Source organism: Chiloscyllium plagiosum, unplaced genomic scaffold (genome assembly GCF_037043375.1).
Source record: "Chiloscyllium plagiosum isolate Xiang-an unplaced genomic scaffold, Cpla_swu_hap1 HiC_scaffold_6, whole genome shotgun sequence".
Lineage (NCBI taxonomy): Eukaryota > Metazoa > Chordata > Chondrichthyes > Orectolobiformes > Hemiscylliidae > Chiloscyllium > Chiloscyllium plagiosum.
Genome location: NW_028270144.1, coordinates 75,667,788 through 75,688,215, shown reverse-complemented (window position 1 = coordinate 75,688,215; position 20,428 = coordinate 75,667,788). Strand labels below are relative to the sequence as shown.

The 20,428-nt window shown below is 39.2% G+C and overlaps 1 protein-coding gene across 2 annotated transcripts in view; it reads left to right on the top strand.

The window, feature by feature from the left end:
* Positions 1-20,055, top strand: part of uxs1 (UDP-glucuronate decarboxylase 1) — a 75,471-nt gene extending 55,416 nt beyond the window's left edge. The window contains exons 11-15 of one of the 2 annotated variants that reach the window (XM_043691758.2): positions 4,128-4,171; positions 9,389-9,449; positions 11,076-11,133; positions 13,706-13,809; positions 19,241-20,055. In XM_043691758.2, coding sequence (XP_043547693.2) covers positions 4,128-4,171; positions 9,389-9,449; positions 11,076-11,133; positions 13,706-13,809; positions 19,241-19,372 — 399 coding nt within the window. In that variant the 3' untranslated portion in view covers positions 19,373-20,055. The remainder of the gene's footprint in view (positions 1-4,127; positions 4,172-9,388; positions 9,450-11,075; positions 11,134-13,705; positions 13,810-19,240) is intronic. The other variant, XM_043691759.2, reaches the window with a different exon arrangement.
* The last annotated feature ends 373 nt before the right edge of the window (positions 20,056-20,428 follow it).

The following is a 20,428-nucleotide window of genomic DNA, read 5'->3' as shown; positions in this document are numbered from 1 at the left end:
GAAAAGCGCAGCAGGTCAGGCAACATCCAGGGAACAGGAGAATCGACGTTTCGGGCATAAGCCCTTCTTCAGGAATGGGGAAAGTTTGTCCAGCAGGCTAAGATAAAAGGTAGGGAGGAGGGACTTGGGGGAGGGGCGTCGGAAATGTGATAGGTGGAAAGAGGTCAAGGTGAGGATGATAGGTCAGACTGGGGTGGGGGCGGAGAGGTCGGGAAGAAGATCTCAGGTTAGGAAGGCGGTGCTGAATTTGATGGATTTGACTGAGACAGGGTGGGGGGAGGGGAAATGAGGAAACTGGTGAAATCCGAGTTCATTCCTTGTGGTTGGAGGGTTCCTAGCCGGAAGATGAGGCGTTCTTCCTCCAACCGTCTTTTTGTTGTGGTCTGACGATGGAGGAGTCCAAAGACCTGCATATCCTTGGTGGAGGGGGAGGGGGAATTGAAATGTTGAGCTACAGGTCTACTACAAACCGACCAACTCCCACAGCTACCTGGAGTACACCTCCTCCCATCCTGCCCCCTGTAAAAACGCCATCCCATTCTCCCAATTCCTTCGACTCCGCCGCATCTGCTCCCAGGAGGATCAGTTCCAAAAACGCACAAGCCAGATGGCCTCCTTCTTCAAGAACTGCAATTTTCCCCCCCGACGTGGTCGATGATGCCCTCCACCGCATCTCTTCCACTTCCCGCTCCTCCGCCCTTGAACCCCGCCCCTCCAACCGCCACCAGGACAGAACCCCACTGGTCCTCACCTACCACCCCACCAATCTCCATGTACAGCGCATCATCCGCCGTCATTTCCGCTACCTCCAAACGGACCCCACCACCAAGGATATATTTCCCTCCCCTCCCCTATCAGCATTCCGTAAAGACCACTCCCTCCGTGACTCCCTCGTCAGATCCACACCCGATGTGGCCTCCTCTATATTGGGGAGACAGGCCGGCTACTTGCGGAGCGTTTCAGAGAACACCTCTGGGACACCCGGACCAACCAACCCAACCACCCTGTAGCTCAACATTTCAATTCCCCCTCCCACTCCACCAAGGATATGCAGGTCTTTGGACTCCTCCATCGTCAGACCACAACAAAACGACGGTTGGAGGAAGAACGCCTCATCTTCCGGCTAGGAACCCTCCAACCACAAGGAATGAACTCGGATTTCACCAGTTTCCTCATTTCCCCTCCCCCCACCCTGTCTCAGTCAAATCCATCAAATTCAGCACCGCCTTCCTAACCTGAGATCTTCTTCCCGACCTCTCCGCCCCCACCCCAGTCTGACCTATCATCCTCACCTTGACCTCTTTCCACCTATCACATTTCCGACGCCCCTCCCCCAAGTCCCTCCTCCCTACCTTTTATCTTAGCCTGCTGGACAAACTTTCCCCATTCCTGAAGAAGGGCTTATGCCCGAAACGTCGATTCTCCTGTTCCCTGGATGCTGCCTGACCTGCTGCGCTTTTCCAGCAACACATTTCCAGCTCTGATCTCCAGCATCTGCAGACCTCACTTTCTCCTTGGATCAGAGGGAGCCAGACATGTCTGGACACAAGACACAGCAACATTTTCCCCCTTGCTCTAGCTTGCAGGGTGGCAGCTACACCCTCTTCAGGCCTGAAGAATGGTGTGCTGACCAAGCTCTGAAGCCCCTCTCATCCTGCAGGACACTGGCAGGACTGAATTTGGCATCCTCCCTGATCCCTGGATTCCGGACAGGACTGTGCTTAGTAATGCCCTCTGCCCCACAGCAGTGAGCAAAATGGAGAGACACCAACAAGCAGTGGCCCTAGCAGACTCTACGGCAGCCAGCAAAGAGGAATGCTACAGACAACCAAAAAAGCTCCCCAAGGCAGCAGTCACAATACAGCCAAGGGCAAGTGAGGAACCCAGCAAGTGATCTGGTGCAAGGGGCCCTTGATTCAGATCGCAGGTAGCAACTCCCCTAGCTCTGCAGTTTGTGTTGACAGTAGGAGGTATTGTAAATAAAATAGTTTACTTTTATATAGGTATTTTTAAGTTTTGTTTCAAGTTTTTTACCAATGTAGGAATGAAGTAACTTAAAATAGTGTTTTTCAACTTGGGAGGTGCAGGTATAATTTTTTTTCTGTTAAGGAATGCCTTATGAATGTAACTTCAGTTTTCATGTTAATTCCTCTGAGACTCTATGCTTCACTTAAGGCCCTTTCACATAAAATTGGAATTTTCAGGACCTCTGCAAAGCTTGACCTTGCACTTTATATTTGCAATTCCTGCCAGTGTGAACAGAGAAAGATTTGAACAGAGAAAGATTTAAACAGAAAAGCCTGAAAGAACAAGTGGCTGTATGGTGCTTACTGATTGAGTGGTATGGTGGATCAGTGATTAACACTGCTGCCTCTCAGCAACAGGGACCTGGATTAGAGTCCAGCATCAGGCAACTGTCTGTGTGGAGTTTGCATATTCTGTCCATGCAAGTGTAGGTTTCCTCCAGGTGCTTCGATTTTCCCCTCAAAGTCCAAAGTTGTGCCGGTAAGGTGAATTGGCCATGCTAAATTGTCCCTAGTGACCAGGGATATTCAAGGTAGGTGGGTTATCCATAGGAAATGCAGGGTTACAGGGGTGAATAAGGGGCATCGGTCTGGGTGGGATAGTCTTCAGAAGATCAGCGTGGACTCGATGGGCCAAATAGCCTGTTTCCACACTGTAGGGATTCTGTGATTACTGAGGCAGATGAATGAAATGCTCATTTTTGTAGATGGACAGGGAAACAACATCAAATAGCTTAGCTTATTAACTTTCATTCCCAATGAAGGGCTTATGCCCAAACCGTCGACTCTCCTGCTCCTCGCTGCCTTACCTGCTGTGCTTTTCCAGTGCCACGTTTTTTGACACTTATCAACTTTTTGACCATCTATCTTCACAGTGTTTATTTATTAACTTGCTTTAAAATTTAGTTGTTTATAGGTAATTGTTTCAAATCCTGTCTGTTCAAAAATGATGGTTAAGAAAGTACCAAATGTTACCAGTTGGAATTGCTGGCCTGTTCACTTCTCGTAGGCTCTGTGGGACTGGAGTGTTGAATCATCCTTTCAGGCAATATAAATTAATTTAGAATTAATGATATGCGCAGTGAAATTCCATGGAAAGAGCCATGTCTTCTGGATGCTGCTCATGCATTTCATTAGGACTCTGCTGTTCACATCTTGAAAATAATATAAGGCAAGTTGATAGCCATCATCAAATATGCTGACTGTGTCAAAATACATAGTCTGGTGAGTACAAAAGGAAAGGTCATTTTGATCCTTGACAACGTTGAAGGGCCGAACAGAATGCTCCATGCAAATTAAGGTACCTTGAGTTTGAGACATGGAAAATACTACAGATGCTGGAAAGCTAAAATAAAAGCAGAAACTACCAGAGAAACTCATCGGGTCTGGCGGTATCTGTGGAGAGAGACAGTTTGTATTATGCGATTTGTGCTAATCTAGTGCCATCTGCAAATCTTGGTTGACAATTTTCTGTTCCTTCATTAGACATATTAATAAGTGTGATAATTAAAGGTACAGGTACCTGAAGAGCTCCACTTGTTAAATTCTGCAAATTTGAGCACATAGTGCAGATAAAAGACAATCACCAGCATCACCACCATTCTACCCTCCATCCCCATCAAACAATTTATAATTCAAATCAGTGTACAATTCAGGCAATCTCCTTTTTATATTCATTCCCTTTTTGGCATTCATTAAGATTAATCAGAAATGAGAGGCTATTGTTATGAAAGAATACAATTCCAACACCTCTTTTGTCAGAATTTGTTTAAATTTTCCACTTTCTTTTGACACAAGGTGCTTTCCCTAGTTCTCAACTCCTGTACCAGGTGTATGTAGTCCTGGATCTAATCTGTGATCTTCAAGACTTCTTAATCAAGTACCTCTCCTCCTCCTCCCTTCCAGAGAAGGAAGGAGACATGTTTCCTGCGTTTCTAAGTTTTCATGTAAAGTACTTAGCTATTATTGTTCCAAGGTTATTTTTGTATAATAGTGCAGTAGCATAATTTCTAAAGTGTTATTAACTGGTAAAATACGTTAAGGTGACAGTACTTCACAACTTTTGGTTGCATTTTTAAATTAACTTTTTTTCTGTCTTCTCAGGTTTATGGTTCAGGATCACAGACTAGGTCTTTCCAATATGTAAGGTGAGATGCTAGACATTTTCTATACATGCAATTATGTGTATGTTCTGTTGTCATGTTGAAATTTATTTTGTGAACTATTTGTGAGTATTTAAAATTCTAATGGAGATGTTGGCAAGGAATCCAGATCAATTGAGTTAAGAAGGTCTTGAGGAGCCAGGTAAATAAATAGATCCAGGCAGTGGGAAGAGTGGGCAAATGTGCAAAGATTAAAATGATTAACTTGTAAGAATTTGGGAAGAGAGAAAATGTGTTATGATCCCAGTTGATTTTGTTGCTGGAAAAATCAGATCTCGGATTGCAATCTGACTTGATGACAATTTTTTGTTCTTGGTTTAAACTAGGTGTGTTTACTGAATCTCAAGCACACAATGCAGTAACTTAGGTTCAGTAACAAAGCAAGTTTGTTATGCAAAAGAAATGAAGATAAATAAAACAAACTGTTTACATTTAATGCAAGTTTATTGATTTTGAAATGCAATGGTAAAATGCAATCTCATTAATCCCTTACAGTACTCCTACCTGAGAGAATTCCCTTCTCTATCATATCTTTATGGCCTAATTTAACTTCTATCAATTCCCTGGCTAAATTCTGCAAATTTGAGCACACAATCCTTTATCTGCACTGCCACCAGCACCACCTGTCTTCCACCTCCCATTCTGCCCCTGTCCACACCAAACAATTTGCAATTCAAATCTATGTACAATTCATGTGAAACATTTCAATTTCATGACATTTTCCCCCCCTCTACCCACTGCCTGGATCTAATTATTTACCCAGTTCTTCAAGGCTGCTTTAACCCAATATCAGATTTGGTCTGGATTCCTGATCAGTTTCATATCTTTGAGCATTCATACAACTGAACATAGACTTTCTCAGCTTCAAATAACCTCTTCAGAATTTTAACCAAACATTTCTGGTCTGGAGATTTCAAACTAAACTCCATTCACTGAGGTAACCTATTTGTTAACAGTTCTAAGCTATCTTTTTTCTTCAGGAGTAACTGTTTTACATAGCTAGTTTCAACCAGGACTTCTGCAAAGCTCGAACCAAAAGGGCTTTTCAAGCAATGAGTGTTTACCCAAGTCCTAAAACAACATCATTCCAATCCTTCTAACTGAAGGCTAATACGTTACACTGTTTACTTTGTTTCATAAGAAAAACTCCCAATGTGAACAGATTTCCATTAGCCTTCCACAATCCTTACAAACCAAGGCTTCACAAGGCCTCCCAAGTTAACCATCAAAGCCTTCCATAGACTGAAATCTGCACACCACTAATTCTTGTTCTAAATCAAAAGATATTATTATATATATAAATCCCACACATTGCATCGCAAAATATAAAGACTGGAAAAAAAAAAGAGAAGGCAAGATAATTCCTCAATATTCTGTCAATCAAGGGAGGGTTTTGGGAGTGGATAAGTACGGTTCATTAAGTGAAAACATTTATCCGTATTTCCATATTTTTGGCCATTCATTTGTGCATGCTGAATATAAGGAATGTGAGAACAAATAGTTGTCCCTGAGCTTAGTTTTACTCTACAAAGAGTTTCAGTCCTGATACTAATGCTAGCCCAACAACAGCCTATTGTTTTTCAGGAGCACTAGCAGCAGAGAATTAATTCTCCTGCAATCACAGGTTCTCAGCTGAAATTGAGGAACAAGTGATATTAACAATCTAGCACATAACCAGTTGTAATCTCTGGTGTCAACAGCATTAGGGAAGAGTGTTTGCTGGTTTTATTTTATGCAGGGGACGCTTTGACCTTAGCTACTTATCACTGTACTTTGATTGCTCTGCTGTCTTAAAGACTGCTGAAATTACTTAGGGTTCACGTGAGGCTAGTATTTAAAATTGGTGGTTCCATTTTCGACTCTAATGCAAAAGCAAAGTGCAAAAGATGTTGGAAATCTTAAACGAAAGTAGAAGATTCTGGTACTATTCAGATCTGCATCTTTGAAAAGAGAAGTATTAATGTTTTGATGACTTTTCAATGAGTTCTAATGAAAGTCAGAATTAATAGCATTATCCATCTGGAGCGCATATTGTTTATATAATTTTCCAGGATGCATACATCTCACTTGAGAAACTGATTAAACTTATTCTTTAGCTGCTGATATCTTATGGATAGTAGTTTTCCTTCGATTTAATTTAAGGGATAAATTTCAAAACCTTTTAAAGAGTTAAAATAGTTATTCTGCAATTCAAAAAATATCTGATTTGGGGAGAAAACCAAGCATTTTCTAATTAGCAGGACTTATACACTTAATGGTAAGGGCCTAGGGAGTGTTGCTGAACAAAGAGACTTTGAAGTGCAGGTTCATAGCTCCTTGAAAGTGGAGTCACAGGTAGATAGGATAGTGAAGAAGGTGTTTGGTATGCTTTCCTTTATTGGTCAGAGTATTGAGTACAGGAGTTGGGAGGTCATGTTGTGGCTGTACAGGACAACGGTTAGGCCACTGTTGGAATATTGTGTGCAATTCTGGTCTCCTTCCTATCGGAAAGGTGTTGTGAAACTTGAAAGAGTTCAGAAAAGATTTACAAGGATGTTGCCAGGTTTGGAGGATTTGAGCTTTAGGGAGATGCTGAACAGGCTGGGGCTGTTTTCCCTGGTGGCTGAGGAGCAACCTTAAAGAAGTTTACAAAATCATGAGGGGCATGGATAGGGTAAATAGGCAGTCTTTCCCTGGGGTCGGGGAGTCCAGAACTAGAGGGCATAGGTTTAGGGTGAGAGGGGAAAGATATAAAAGAGACCTAGGGGGCAACTTTTTTTACAGAGGATGGTACGGGTATGGAATGAGCTGTCAGGATGTGATGGAGGCTGGTACAATTGCAACATTTAAGAGGCATCTGGATGGGTATATGAATTGGAAGGGTTTGGAGGGATATGGGCAAGGTGCTGGCAGGTGGGACTAGATTGGGTTGGGATATCTGGTCGGCATGGACGAGTTGGACCGAAGGATCTGTTTCCGTGCTGTACATCTCTAGACTCTGAGATGTAGAATAGGTTGAAATCAAGAATTGTAAGATGTATTAAGGGGAGAAGAAAACAGTGCGTAGCGCTGGGGTTAGAAATGATATTGAAGCAGCAGTGTTAACATTAGCAAGTAGATGATTCAGGAGAAAGTACTAGACATGATGACGTTTTATTTCTGGGTGAATAGGATCAGACTGCAGTCAAAGCAGCCAACCCAGAAACACATTCACTGGCAGTTACAAGGGGTGCTGGTTATCAAAGATAAAAACATTCTCCTTATTGTTCTGGGGATTTATCCCCGTTATAATGGAAGAAGTAAGGCATTCTACCCCTACAGCCCCTCACACTCCATGCCCCTCAAGAAGCAATGCCAAACTATGCCTATTCACCAATTATATACCACACAGGACCACTGAAGCCTATAGTGACAACAGGCTGTTTTTATAAAAAAACTTTTGAAACATCCAATCATTCGTTATTAATTTACCACTTTCTTTAGAAAAAATCCTTTTGATATAGGCCAATAAAAGTGTCAATCAACCAGACCATAATAGTATCAATAGAGAAACTGCAAGCACTTGAAACCCCTATCTTGTGTAAATAAATATTGTGAATTTGCAAAAGAAAACACTGTCAAAGTTGACAATCAAAGTTTTCCTTGGGACTCACTGGGTTCAATAGTTTTAATGTATGTCTAGGCTTTCAGCCAGAAATACAAAAGTATGTTTGTTCAGACATGAGTTTCTGTAACTGAGCAGGCACTAATTTCGTAGATTTAATCCTAAAATATTGTACATTGTTATATTGTGCTAAACTTAAAGGCTTAACATTAAGACCCCTATCACAGTGCCACCCACTTGCCTGTATTGCCTATAAATATTTGAACAATTTTTTTAGTCACATTAGTTCGAGGATCATATAGACAATGAGGAGGAGTGGGCCATTCAGTGCCTTGAGTCTGCTTTGCCAATCTGTAGGATCACAGCTGATCTGATTGTAACCTCAAATCCTATTCCTGTCCATTGCTGATAACCTTTCACCCCCTTGCTTAACTCGAATCTATCTAGCTCTGCCTTAAAAATATTGAGGAATTCTGTTTCCATCACCTTTTCAGGAAGACCATGCCAAATGCTCATGACCCTCTGAATAAAATGTTTCAAATAATTTCAGTTGTAAATGGCTGATCGCTGATTTTGAAACGGCGACCAGTAGCTATGGGTTCTCCTATAAAAATAAAACAGGAAATATCTTCTTCACATCTATATTGTCAGACCAGCTCTTAATCTTCTAAACTCTGAATGGTACAAGCCTAACCTAGTCAACCTTTCTTAATAAGAAAACAATTCTTCATTTCAGATATTAATTTGGTTCTCTGAACTGCTTCAGTATCTTTGTAATCATCTATAAATAAGTTAACAAATACTTGGCATAGGATTTCAAATGTGATCTCACCAGTGCCCTATAAAATTGAAACATAACTTCCCTAATTTTTGTGTTTAATTCACTTTGTAAATGATGAATTTTCGTGGATTTCATAATAGCTTGTTGTACCTGCGCAATGCATTTTGAAATATAATGTTGTCCTCTTTCCACCCTGTTTAGTATATAACAGATGTATAATTTGCACATCCCCAAAGCATTGTTCATTGTGATCCCAAAGATTTGCTGTTTTTAGATTTCTAAGTGTATTTTTGGCTGTGACTGGGAACTGTTGGAGAGCAATAGTGGTGTTTTTTTAACAGTAAAGTGATCTAGTCTGTTATAGTCAATAAAAAGAGACTGAATATGGGAATGCTTTCATAGTATTGAAAATTTTCACCTTAATTTTCATTGCTTTCATAGTTTAATATTTCAAAAAAAGTTTGTTTTACTATGAAAATTATTTTTAATGTATATGTTTTGAAGTACTCAACTACTTTGTTTCCAAATGTTTACTGTGAACAAGTTATAAGTTGCTTACATAGAATTGAGAAGTTACAGAAATTATTGAATTTCTTGGGTGACCTCTAGTTTAAAGTGATTGCTGTTTATATGGTTTGCATTGTTCCCTACATTATATAGCGACCACCTTTCTAGAGTGCTTCATTGATAAAATGCTGAGAGATGTCTGGTGTTTGTGACAAATGCTATATGAATGTACAATTTAGAAGAATGATGCTTTTGTATTAAATTCATTTAACGTAGACCATATACAACAATGCAGTGTATGTTCATTTTAATGTTTTCATTTTCCTTGCAGTGACCTTGTGAATGGATTAGTGGTTTTAATGAATAATAATGTCAGCAGTCCTGTGAATGTGGTATGTAATTTTGTGTCCTAGTAATTTTTATTCTGACTATTCACTTAAAATCAAATGTTTGTTTGGGCGTTATTTCCTAGATAGAACTGGGCAGTTGCTTGATTAGGAGTTCAGTAATCTGTAATTTTAAAATGGTCTTCTAATAGTATTGCAGCTGTAGGTGGTGCTGTAAGGATAGCATTACACAATTCTTTGATTTGAGTGGGCTATGACCTGCCATTACCTGTGTGTCCACTTGGTGGCTATCTCACTAAGTCAATTAGAGCAGAAAAAACTTTCTGGAGCGTGAGGCAGGCAGAGACACCCAATGAATATTTGTCTTATTTTTCTCAGAAGTATGCAGTAGTGGGAATGAAATGATGTTAAAGGAGCAAGTGGGAAAAACTTTGGTAAAGGGAAGTAAGTTGTAGATACCAAAGTGAAAAGACACTTTGCCCTACTGGCATGTATCTTAGAAACCTGAGGTATGTCAGGAACAAATAGTACAAGCATTGATCAGTCGTCCATAAATTCTTGAATATGCAGTAGGAATAAAATACTGGAGGATTGTCAGTGCGGCAGCATTTTGTTTTTTAAAAATGTAAAATATTTGAACATGGATCAGTAAATCCTACTTAACGGTGGATAAGTTTCAGAAGGTCAAAATACAAGATGAAATTAATCGTTTCAGAACTAACTGTTGCTGGCAAAGTTGAATTATTTGAGCAATACAGAAGGACATGGGCTGATAGCAGTCAGGTGAAACTTAAAGCAGAGAAAATTAATGCCATATATTTTCGAAGGCACAATTGAACAAAATCAGCTGCACTGATTAGTAAAACCTTCAAAGCAGTAAATGAGCAGAGAAACTAAGTATTTGGGTGCACAAATCTTTACAGTGAGGGCAAATTATTTGATAAAAATCAGTCAATGCATTGTACAGTAATTTGTGAATGCATACAGGCTTAGTAAGTAAGAATATTAAATAGAAAACCCACATTTTTAAAAACAGTTAGTATAAAGTCACTTTTAAATGTACTACTTTTGGAAGGGTTTCCACACTAGAGGTTATTGCCAGATTTTAAAAAGATTGAGAAGCTTGCAGTAGATATGAATAAATATAATGCAAGTATTTATAATTATGAAGAATTTTGATACGGTAAATGGTAATAGATGGAATAAATGAGAAAACAATAACGGAAAGAAAGGTTAGAGGAATTTTCTTTAGCACAGAGGTTAGTAATACTTCTAATGTCAAATCTGTTTAATTGTAGAAGCAGAGTTCATAATAGTTTCTAAAAGGATAAGTTTGAAAAGAAGAGAATTCGAAAGGAAATAGACTTGGGACTAATTAGGTATTTTTTCAGAAAGGCAGTTTAGATTCAATTAACAGAATAGCTTTTGTCTGCTGTATATAAAAGTCTAAATGTGATCATTGCTTCATAATGCAGCATTCAAGATTAATTCACTTAGATTTTAAATATTTGTGTAATTATTTTCAGGAATATACTGCAGTAATTAAAAATTAATTCCATTATATCAAATTTTAAAACTCTTAACAAGTTAACAAACCAAAATTACTAGTTGTGTCTAAACTTTTTAAATGTATTCATTTTGTTTAATACCAACTGCATTTACTTTTCCCAGGGCAACCCAGAGGAGCACACTATTCTAGAATTTGCCAAATTGATTCGGGGCCTTGTTGGTAAGGTTTTGTTTTACTTTGGCAAACTGGAAAAGAAAGGGATCTCAGTCTTGGGGTTCAAGTACTTTGATAAGATTAAGCCATTTACCCCATTAAACCTACTTCATCTTTTGAATCCTGAAAAGTCATTTCCTGCCTTCCAATTCTCTCATACTATAATTCAAATATAGTGAGCTTTTGGAAATTTTCAAAACTTTAATCTCATAAATTTATCATTGTAATCTCAATTGGTTTGCCATTTATTGAGATTATGCGCTTGGTTGGAGAAGGAATTTGAGATAGTTACTTTGAATGTGCTGAATGATGCAAGTAGTTGATGGCAAACACTTGCCTTGAAAGAAAAGGAACGTTGCAAGTTTAATAGAAAAAAAGTAGTTACCAAACCAAAGATTAATGTTTGGAAGTGAATCAAAAGTTTATTCACCAAGATCAGTTTTAAAATATGTCTTAATATTTCCACACCTTCATTTTGCATTTATTTTGAGAAAGAATTCCAGACCGTGAGGCCTAACAAGTAAAAGTAGGGATGGCTATGATGGAGTATAAGCCAGAAGCAATACCTGTACTCCAAACTGACATTAAAGAAAACATCATCAGACTTTTTGCACAGACTGTGGGTTTTTTTAAGATTCCCTACAGTTCAAAGTTTGTGCGAAGATTTGTAGCTCGGGTGCTCGTTGTTGTGGTTCTGTTCGCCGAGCTGGAAGTTTTTGTTGCAAACGTTTCGTCCCCTGGCTAGGCGACATCCTCAGTGCTTGGGAGCCTCCTGCGAAGCGCTTCTTTGATGTTTCTGGTGAGAACGAAGGACCCGATACCCAACATGAGCAAGACGAATGTAGTGTACAAAATACCATGCAAGGACTGCACTAAACACTATATAGGACAAACAGGAAGTCCGCTAACAATCCGCATACATGAACATCAACTAGCCACGAAACGACACGACCAGCTATCCTTAGTAGCCACACACGCAGACAACAAGCAACATGAATTCGATTGGGACAACACTACTATCATAGGGCAAGCCAGACAGAGAACAGCCAGGGAATTCCTAGAGGCATGGCATTCATCCACAAACTCCATCAACAAACACATCGACCTGGACCCAATATACCAACCACTACAGCGGACAGCTGAAACTGACAACCGGAAGCGGCAGGGACAGGCCACTATAAACACCGGAGGAAACATCAAAGAAGTGCTTCGCAGGAGGCTCCCAAGCACTGATGATGTCGCCTAGCCAGGGGACGAAACGTTTGCAACAAAAACTTCCAGCTCGGCGAACAGAACCACAACATTCCTTACAGTGTGGAAACAGGCCCTTTGGTCCAACAAGTCCACACCGAAACTCCAAAGAGTAACCCACCCAGACCAATTTGCCTCTGACTAATGCACCTAACACTATGGGCAATTTAGAATGGACATCTAAATGCACATCTTTGTGACTGTGGGAGGAACCCAGAGCAGCCAGAGGAAACCCACACAGATACAGGGAGAATGTGCAAATTCCACACAGTCGCCCAAGGCTGGAATCAAACCTGGGTCCCTGGCGTTGTGAAGCACTGAACCACCATGCCGCCCAATGTTGCCTTATTTAAAAAAACATAGCTTTACTATAATTTCCAAACAAATATCAGAGAAGTAACTATGAACTTTGACTTGGCTGCTTAAGGGCAATTATAGTGACACTTTAGGCTGTGACATAATTGTTTGCTTTTTGTTTCAGAACATCAAACCAATTGGTCATTTAAATAGATTTTGGATTCATAGACTTTAGACTATTGGTTCTGTTGGTTTTCTGTGAAAGCCTTTTTTTTTTGTTTTGAAGCATTCACTCAGTCTTGTCATTCACTCAACCTATGAATTACAAAATTAAACATTTGATGGTTTTGTCAGGGTCATTATATGGAGTATTTCAGGACATGTCAAAGTGGAGAACAGGATCCCAAAGTCTTGAGCTGAAATTTTGGGATTACAAGCTTTGGGGGAGCAACAGCTGCGGTGGTGCTCTGGCCATGTTATTCATTTCTTCTTCCTGTCTAGCAGGGTTCTGCTTTTACAGCTTTATTGACTGGTTATACCTTCCTTGGAAGCTTTTTGAAAAATCAACATATAAAATTATATTCTCACCACCTCCTTTATATCACAGGAGTTGAACGAACCCAGGTGTTTTCTATCTTTCTTTAGCTTATTTTCAGTAATTTTTTTATCATGTGGATCTCCTTGTAATTTAAGTTGCAGATTGATGTTTTAGAATGAATGAACACAAGGACTCTTAGACTCTAGCCTATTGAAATTGGACAGTGTACTTGATCTATCAGCTTTTAGTACCCTTTCCTTGCCTGCATTCTTTCTGTCTCTTGAGAGAACCTTTGTTTAGTCTTGCTGCCTTAACACAGCTCAGCAAGTTTAATTTGAAAGGTCAAGTATTTCTTCTTTGAGCTCAGCTTCCAACTTGTTGCAGGGCCAGAAGATTAATGTGGTCAACTTAAATGTCTATTTGCTGCTTTTTCTGAAACCTTTGTTTAAAACAAAAGTCAAATATCCAATGTTGTTTTCTTCTTTCCAAAAGGGAGCAAAAGTGACATCCTGTCTCTTCCAGAAGCACAAGATGATCCCCAACGAAGAAATCCAGATATCAGAAAAGCCAAGATGATGTTGGGATGGGAGCCTGTGGTAAGGACACATTAAATTCTCAATCTCTAAAATGGGAAGGAGTGGTAAATTGGATAATGTCCAGTTGCTATCAAAATAAATGTTATCTTTATCATATGTTTTGAATATGTTGGTTGAGGAAAGCATTACAAGTCATATTTCACTGAATTAGAATAGCTTTAAAACTGGATTGACCAAAGCACTTCCAGCATTCTTCCAGTACAGTGATAGACAGAATATAAATCAGGAATTTAACCTTGCATATATTAAAGGTATCATAGCATTCATCGGGGTCTTTAATTCTTTATTTTTGGGGATGTGGGCGTCATTGGCAAGGCCAGCATTTGTTGCCCATCACTAATTGCCTTCAACTGAGGGCCATCATTTGTGTGAATATGGAGCAAGAGCAGTTACCATTAATCTTAGTTCTCAGACCAGACATTTTAGATTCTGATTATTCAGGGTAATACCATGAGAATGCAGCAAAGTTTGGTTGTGTCCATACTGCACCTTTTTTTTTTAAAAAGGTGCACTGTATATACAAATTCCTATTGCCCATGTAACAGGGTCCTGAATACTTATTCTGTCATTTTTAGCATGCACACATACATCAAACTGTGAGCACGGCTGATCTTAAACTGGCTTCCAGTGGAACTCTTAGCACAGTCTTGATTAGTTAACAAATTATTACCGATATTAAAAACATTTCTAATCATTTTTTTTCTGAAGCTTACAAGCATGGGATGGTTGAGCAGTTAGTACAGTTGATAGCATGTCTGTCATGCTTAACTGTTTGTATTTGGGTCAGTTTGATGTATTGAAGTGCAAAATAAAGTGCTTTAATTTGCTGATGAATTGAAGTTAAATTGCACCAGCTCTTGCAGTGTGATTTTAATCCATGTCACCAAAATATCAACTTGGGCCTCTGAAGTACCAACTGTGTTTCAGCATCACTCTGACCATCTCTGTAATATAGAATGAAAACTAAATTGTACTAGCAGTGTAGAGAAGTAGTCTATGGAATTTACAAATGTGAGTTTTCCATGTTAGTGTGTTAAGGAACCAACTGGGCTATTGTTGATTTAGTAAAAGGTAAAAATGTAAAGTCACCACAGTCCTACCAGGATTGTATCGTAAGCCAGTCGTCCAGTCAACTGAGTTAACTAAACCCCAGTCTGTGTCTAGTATTGCTTAATGAGTAAAGGTTGATTAATAACCTTGTAAAATGGGACCTTTAGGGAAGGGTGAGCATGAAATGGAAGAAATTAATATTCATTCGAGAGTAATTTAGTTAAGACTGAAACTAGGATCTTAAATCTAAATAAACAATGTGGGTACATAGGTTCTGAAGAAGAGTCATATCAGACTTGAAACATTAACCCTCCACTCACTCAACAGATGTTGCCAGACTTCCTGAGTTTCTCCTGCATTTTCTGTGTTTACCTTAGATTTCCAGTGTCCACAGTATTTTGCTTTTATATAGGTATGAGAGGTGCATTGGCTGAAGTAGAATGAATAGCAAACTTGCTACAAAACAGAAAATGAGAATTAGGAATTGTTACTGCTGATTAATCAGAGCTAGTTTTGAATAAGGGTCACTGGACCTGAAAGAGTAACTGATTTCTCTTCATGGATGCTGCCAGACCTGCTGAGCTCTTCCAGCAGTGCGTGTTATTGTTTCTGATTTCCAGCTTCCAAAGTTCTTTTTGTTTTTATTCACAACAACTTTGACTCTAGAATCAGAAAGACACTTCCAAGATATGAACATGTAACAAAATTGGGGTTGAAGTTAACACAGAGACAGGTTTGCAGCATATGCATGGAATAGACAAATTAGCTTTGAAGGTAGGTCTGAACTAATATTTCAGATGAGGTGAGGAGCATGACTGTGTGCTGTGTATAGTTCCTAAAGTTATTCCATTCAGTGTAGACTGCCAGGGGTACAAATTGAAGCCAAGAACTTTGACTTGTAGGTAAAATCAGAAGTTTAGAATGAACACTAAAATGACAAAAACAGTATTAGAGAAACACATCAGAAGAAACTAGGGTGAAGATCGAAATGGATGCCATTACATTGAAGCAAGTAGATAAGCGGTCTACTTGGGATAAGTAACAATGCAAGATGGCAGATGTGATGTGAAAGTTAGAAGAATGATAGAAGTAATTTTGAGAAGATGAACGATATGTTAACAAGAAACCTTGAGCTTGTAACAAGGAAAAACTCATAAAATCATACATTCTATCCTCCTTTCCATGTGTTTCAGAAGCCTCCGCAATGAGTAAAGATCTAAGACAAAATAGGATCAACCAGTTTAGTTGGCTGGATGCGCAATGCATAATGACACCAAAAGCATGTTGGTTCAATTCCCATACTGGCTGAGCTCACCACGAAGGTTGCGCTTTCTCAACCCTGTTGGAGGCATGATGACTTTCAAGTAAAACTAACCACCAGTCTTCTGTCTCTAAAACAGCAGCCTGTGGTCCTCTGGAACTACAGCAACTTTTGCTTCTCTTGAAGAAAAATTAAGAGACCTTTAAAATGTTGCTGCAAAGATATGTGGTTGTAAAAGGAATTTTTGACAAAAGACCAGGTGAAGAGATGCTTGAAATTGGAAGAACAAAAAACTCTTGGAAGGAGACATCCAAGAAGGAAAATGTGACTGAATTAACCATTTGATCATATCTGAAATAAGAGACCTATTCTCAAAGGTAAAATGGAGGGCAGCAGAATAGCATCTTGACTTGGATCTAATTGGCGGATAGGTTTCAAGTTTGGTCCGAGTTGAGCTACAGTAGATGTGTGATGAGCAAGATAAATGTGTAACATATCATGATAGCGTTTGACAAGGGTCCTTATGGTAGATTGGTTAGCAAGGTTAGATCTCATGGAATACCGGGAGAGCTAGCCATTTGGATATTGAACTGGCTTGAAGGTAGAAGACCGAGTGGTGGTGGAGCATTGCTATTCAGACTGGAGGCCTGTGACCAGTGGTGTGCCACAAGAATCAGTGCTGGGTCCACTACTTTTCATCATTTATATAAATGATTTGGATGTGCACATAGGAGTTAGTTAGTAAGTTTGCAGATGACATCAAAATTGTAAGTGTAGTGGACAGTGAAGAAGTACAATGTGATCTTGCTCAGATGGGCCAATGGGCTGAGAAGTGACAGATGGAGTTTAATTTAGATACACATAAGGTGCCGCATTTTGGGAAAGCAAATCAGAGCAGGACTTATATACTTAATGGTAAGATCCTGGGGAGTTTTGCAGAACATAGAGATCTTGGAGTGCAGGTTGGTAGTTCCTTGAAAGTGGAGTTACAGGTAGATAGGATAGCGAAAAAGGCATTTAGTATGTTTTCCTTTATTGGCAAGAGTATTGAGTATAGGAATTGGGAGGTCATGTTGCGGCTGTACAGGACATTGATTAGGCCACTTTTGGAATATTGCGTGCAGTTCTGGTCTCCCTCCTATCAAAAGGATGTTGTGAAATTTGAAAGGGTTCAGAAAGGAGGGAGGGGGCTAAATAGACTCTGGCTGTTTCCCCTGGAGAATCGGAGGCTGAGGGGTGACCTTATTGAAGTTTATAAAATCATGAGCATGGATAGGATAAATAGACAACGTCTTTTCCCCGGGATGGGTGAGTCCAGAACTAGAGGGTATAGGTTTAGGGTGAGGGGAAAAATTTAAGAGACCTCAGGAGCAACTTTTCCAACAGAGGGTGGTACGTGTATGGAATGAGCTGCCAGAGAAATTGGGGGAGGCTGGTACAATTACAACATTTAAAAGGCATCTGGATGGGTATGTGAATAGGAAGGGTTTGGAGGAATATGGGCTAAGTGCTGGAGAATGGGACTAGATTAGGTTAGGATATCTGGTCAGCATGGACGAGTTGGGCCAAAGGGTCTGTTTCTGTGCTGTCCATCTCTATGCCGCTATGACAGCAGACTGCGTGGGAGCAGCAGCTGTAATGTAGTGTATTCAGTAAGAAGAATACGACCACATGCTCCTTAGAAAATTAGTGTCTAAAATAGTTAGCAAAACAGAGGAATTGGGGTATAGATGCAGTAATCTATGAAAAAGATTGAAAAGGCCATAACAAAGAAAACAAGGCATTCAAAATTATTTCGAGAGGAATAGAATTGAAAGGTATAAGGACATTGGGAAAGATTGGGATGAAAAGAAGACTGCTGGCATGATAGCATACTGAGAGATTATGTTAAATGAAAATTGAACAGGCTTGGATTCTTGGGAGAAAGTCAGGACTGCAGATGCTGGAGATCAGAGTTGTGTGTGTCAAGCAGCAACCGAGGAGCAGGAGAATTAACGTTTCGAGCATTATCTCTTCATCAGGAATGAGGGTTCTTGCATTCTTGTTTACATAAAAGGCGTGGACTGAGGGGCCTGATAAAGGTCCTGAACATAATGAAATGCTTCGATGAGGTAGATCTGAAGATGTTTCCACTTCTGGGGGAAACTGGAACTGGAGGCCACAAATGTGAGGCAATGACTAAGAAATCTAACAGGAAATACCGCGTCCCTACTGTGTGGCTTGGGTAGAACTCACTATCACAAGTGGCAGAAAAGCTGCATGACATACATATATTTAGGGTGAGGCTAGATAAATTTGAGGACAAATTGAGCCAGAAGGGTGGCAGGGTATTTGTGTAGAATTAAATACATGAGCTCTCTGGTCTGTTTCTGTGCTGCCAGTTAATGTAACAGTCTTGGCATTAAACTGTTATCATGCTGCTGCCCCAGGTGTAATTCATTTACACTGACATCGTAACAGGTTTATACATAATTTATACGGGGCTTGAGAATTTATCATTGCAGATTGAAATAAGTAGGTGTTATGTAGTAACTTATTAGAAAACTGGTATTAAATGAACATAAAATCATTAATAGGTTCTAGCTTTAGAAGGTTAGATTATCTATAGCTAGATAATCTAACCTAGTACCTACTACTGGGGCTTTAAACCTGCGTAAAAGTACTGTCATTAAACAATTAGATTAAGGCAAGAAATGAACTCCCCACATACCTAACCACACTGAATGCCTCTATAGCCTGCATTTGTTGAGATGCAAAATTTATTTTTACAGCTGACGCTTGAGAAAAATGTGGGATGTTGAATAGAAGTATTCTGAATTAGTTTCTGACACCTAGACAGGAATAAGGAGAATGTACTTCAAGTATTAACAGCAAAACTCCATCACTATTATGCCAACAGTGAACGTTTAGAAAATCCGCCCCCAAAAATCATATTGTTCTTGCATCCTTTAATTTCAATAAAGGAACTGTAATTCTGATTTCTCCTCATTGGCGAAACATGCTGCAAGTATATGGTTTTGATGACGTATGCTTAAAACATGTTCATGGGCTTCATAATCGAGCATAAACATGGAATCACATTTTCACTGTTTTACGTTTCTCTCTCTTATTTTTAAATAGGTTCCTCTGGAAGAAGGCCTAAACAAGACAATTGACTACTTCCGTAAAGAGCTAGAATATCAGGCAAATAATCAATACATCCCCAAACCGAAACCTGCAAAAACAAAGAAAAGCAGACTCAGACACGCGTAATGGCTTCAACCAAGAACAGTTTTCCAACCACAGGGAACTGAATGAAAACTTGGTTTTTGAAGAAACTCCGAAGAAATTATATTAAAATTGAACTGGAATTTGATCTTTGAGCTTGCTTATACAGATGGATGTGCCTAAACAAAAATCAGATTTTTCTTGCACTTTTTAATCTGTTTTATTTAAAGTAGTGTAGCAATATTGAGTTTTGTTGGCTGTTTTGTATTTTTGCTTTGATTTATTGTATTTGTCATGAGACTGTTACTCTTTGCTGTGAAGGATTTCTTCAAACCATTTTACATAAACAGAAGTGTTGAAAATGGGATTATTTATAACAAATGGTACTACTTCAATTTTGTTATTACGGTGTACAATACACTTCAACCAGGCTATCAGTGTTGTCAGGTGAGTAACAGTAACTAGAAACCTAGTTATTGCCATGTCAATTGTTCTTCAGCTATAGAGTTTTGAAGAGTGTTGTAAAATTGCTGTTTTGAAATTAGGGAGTATATTTCTTTTTCTAAGAATCTATTTGTTATATAAGAGGTTTTTTTAAAGAGAAGGGTAATCATTGCTTGAATCACTGCTACATTATGTATGTACTTGGAGGCGGGGGGGGGATGTGTGTAACTAGGTATGTGTTTTAATTGTGCTGACTTTAATAAAATATTGGTGGGGATATCATAGACTATTTTTACATCATTGAAAATTGCAGAAAGGGTTTATCTTTAAGATACTTCATAATGCATGTGTCTTGTACAGTTACAGGTATATAGCTACATAAAATAATTATAAAAATCAGGCATTCTTTACTCTGTTAACTAATTTCCAGTTTTTAAATGAGAACTAAAAACCAAGTGATTGGTGCTTTTGTGCTCGTTGCTTCAACTAGTAAGTAGAGAGTAGTTACCCACAGGGGTTAAAAAAAAACTAGTGTTCACTATGTTAAGAAATTTAGAGCCGCTGCATGTTACCTTCAGAACATATATTGTGATGTACTGCTATGGTGCACGGACCAGAGATGTTTCAATTTAATTATTTTGTCTGTGCTGAGTTAGT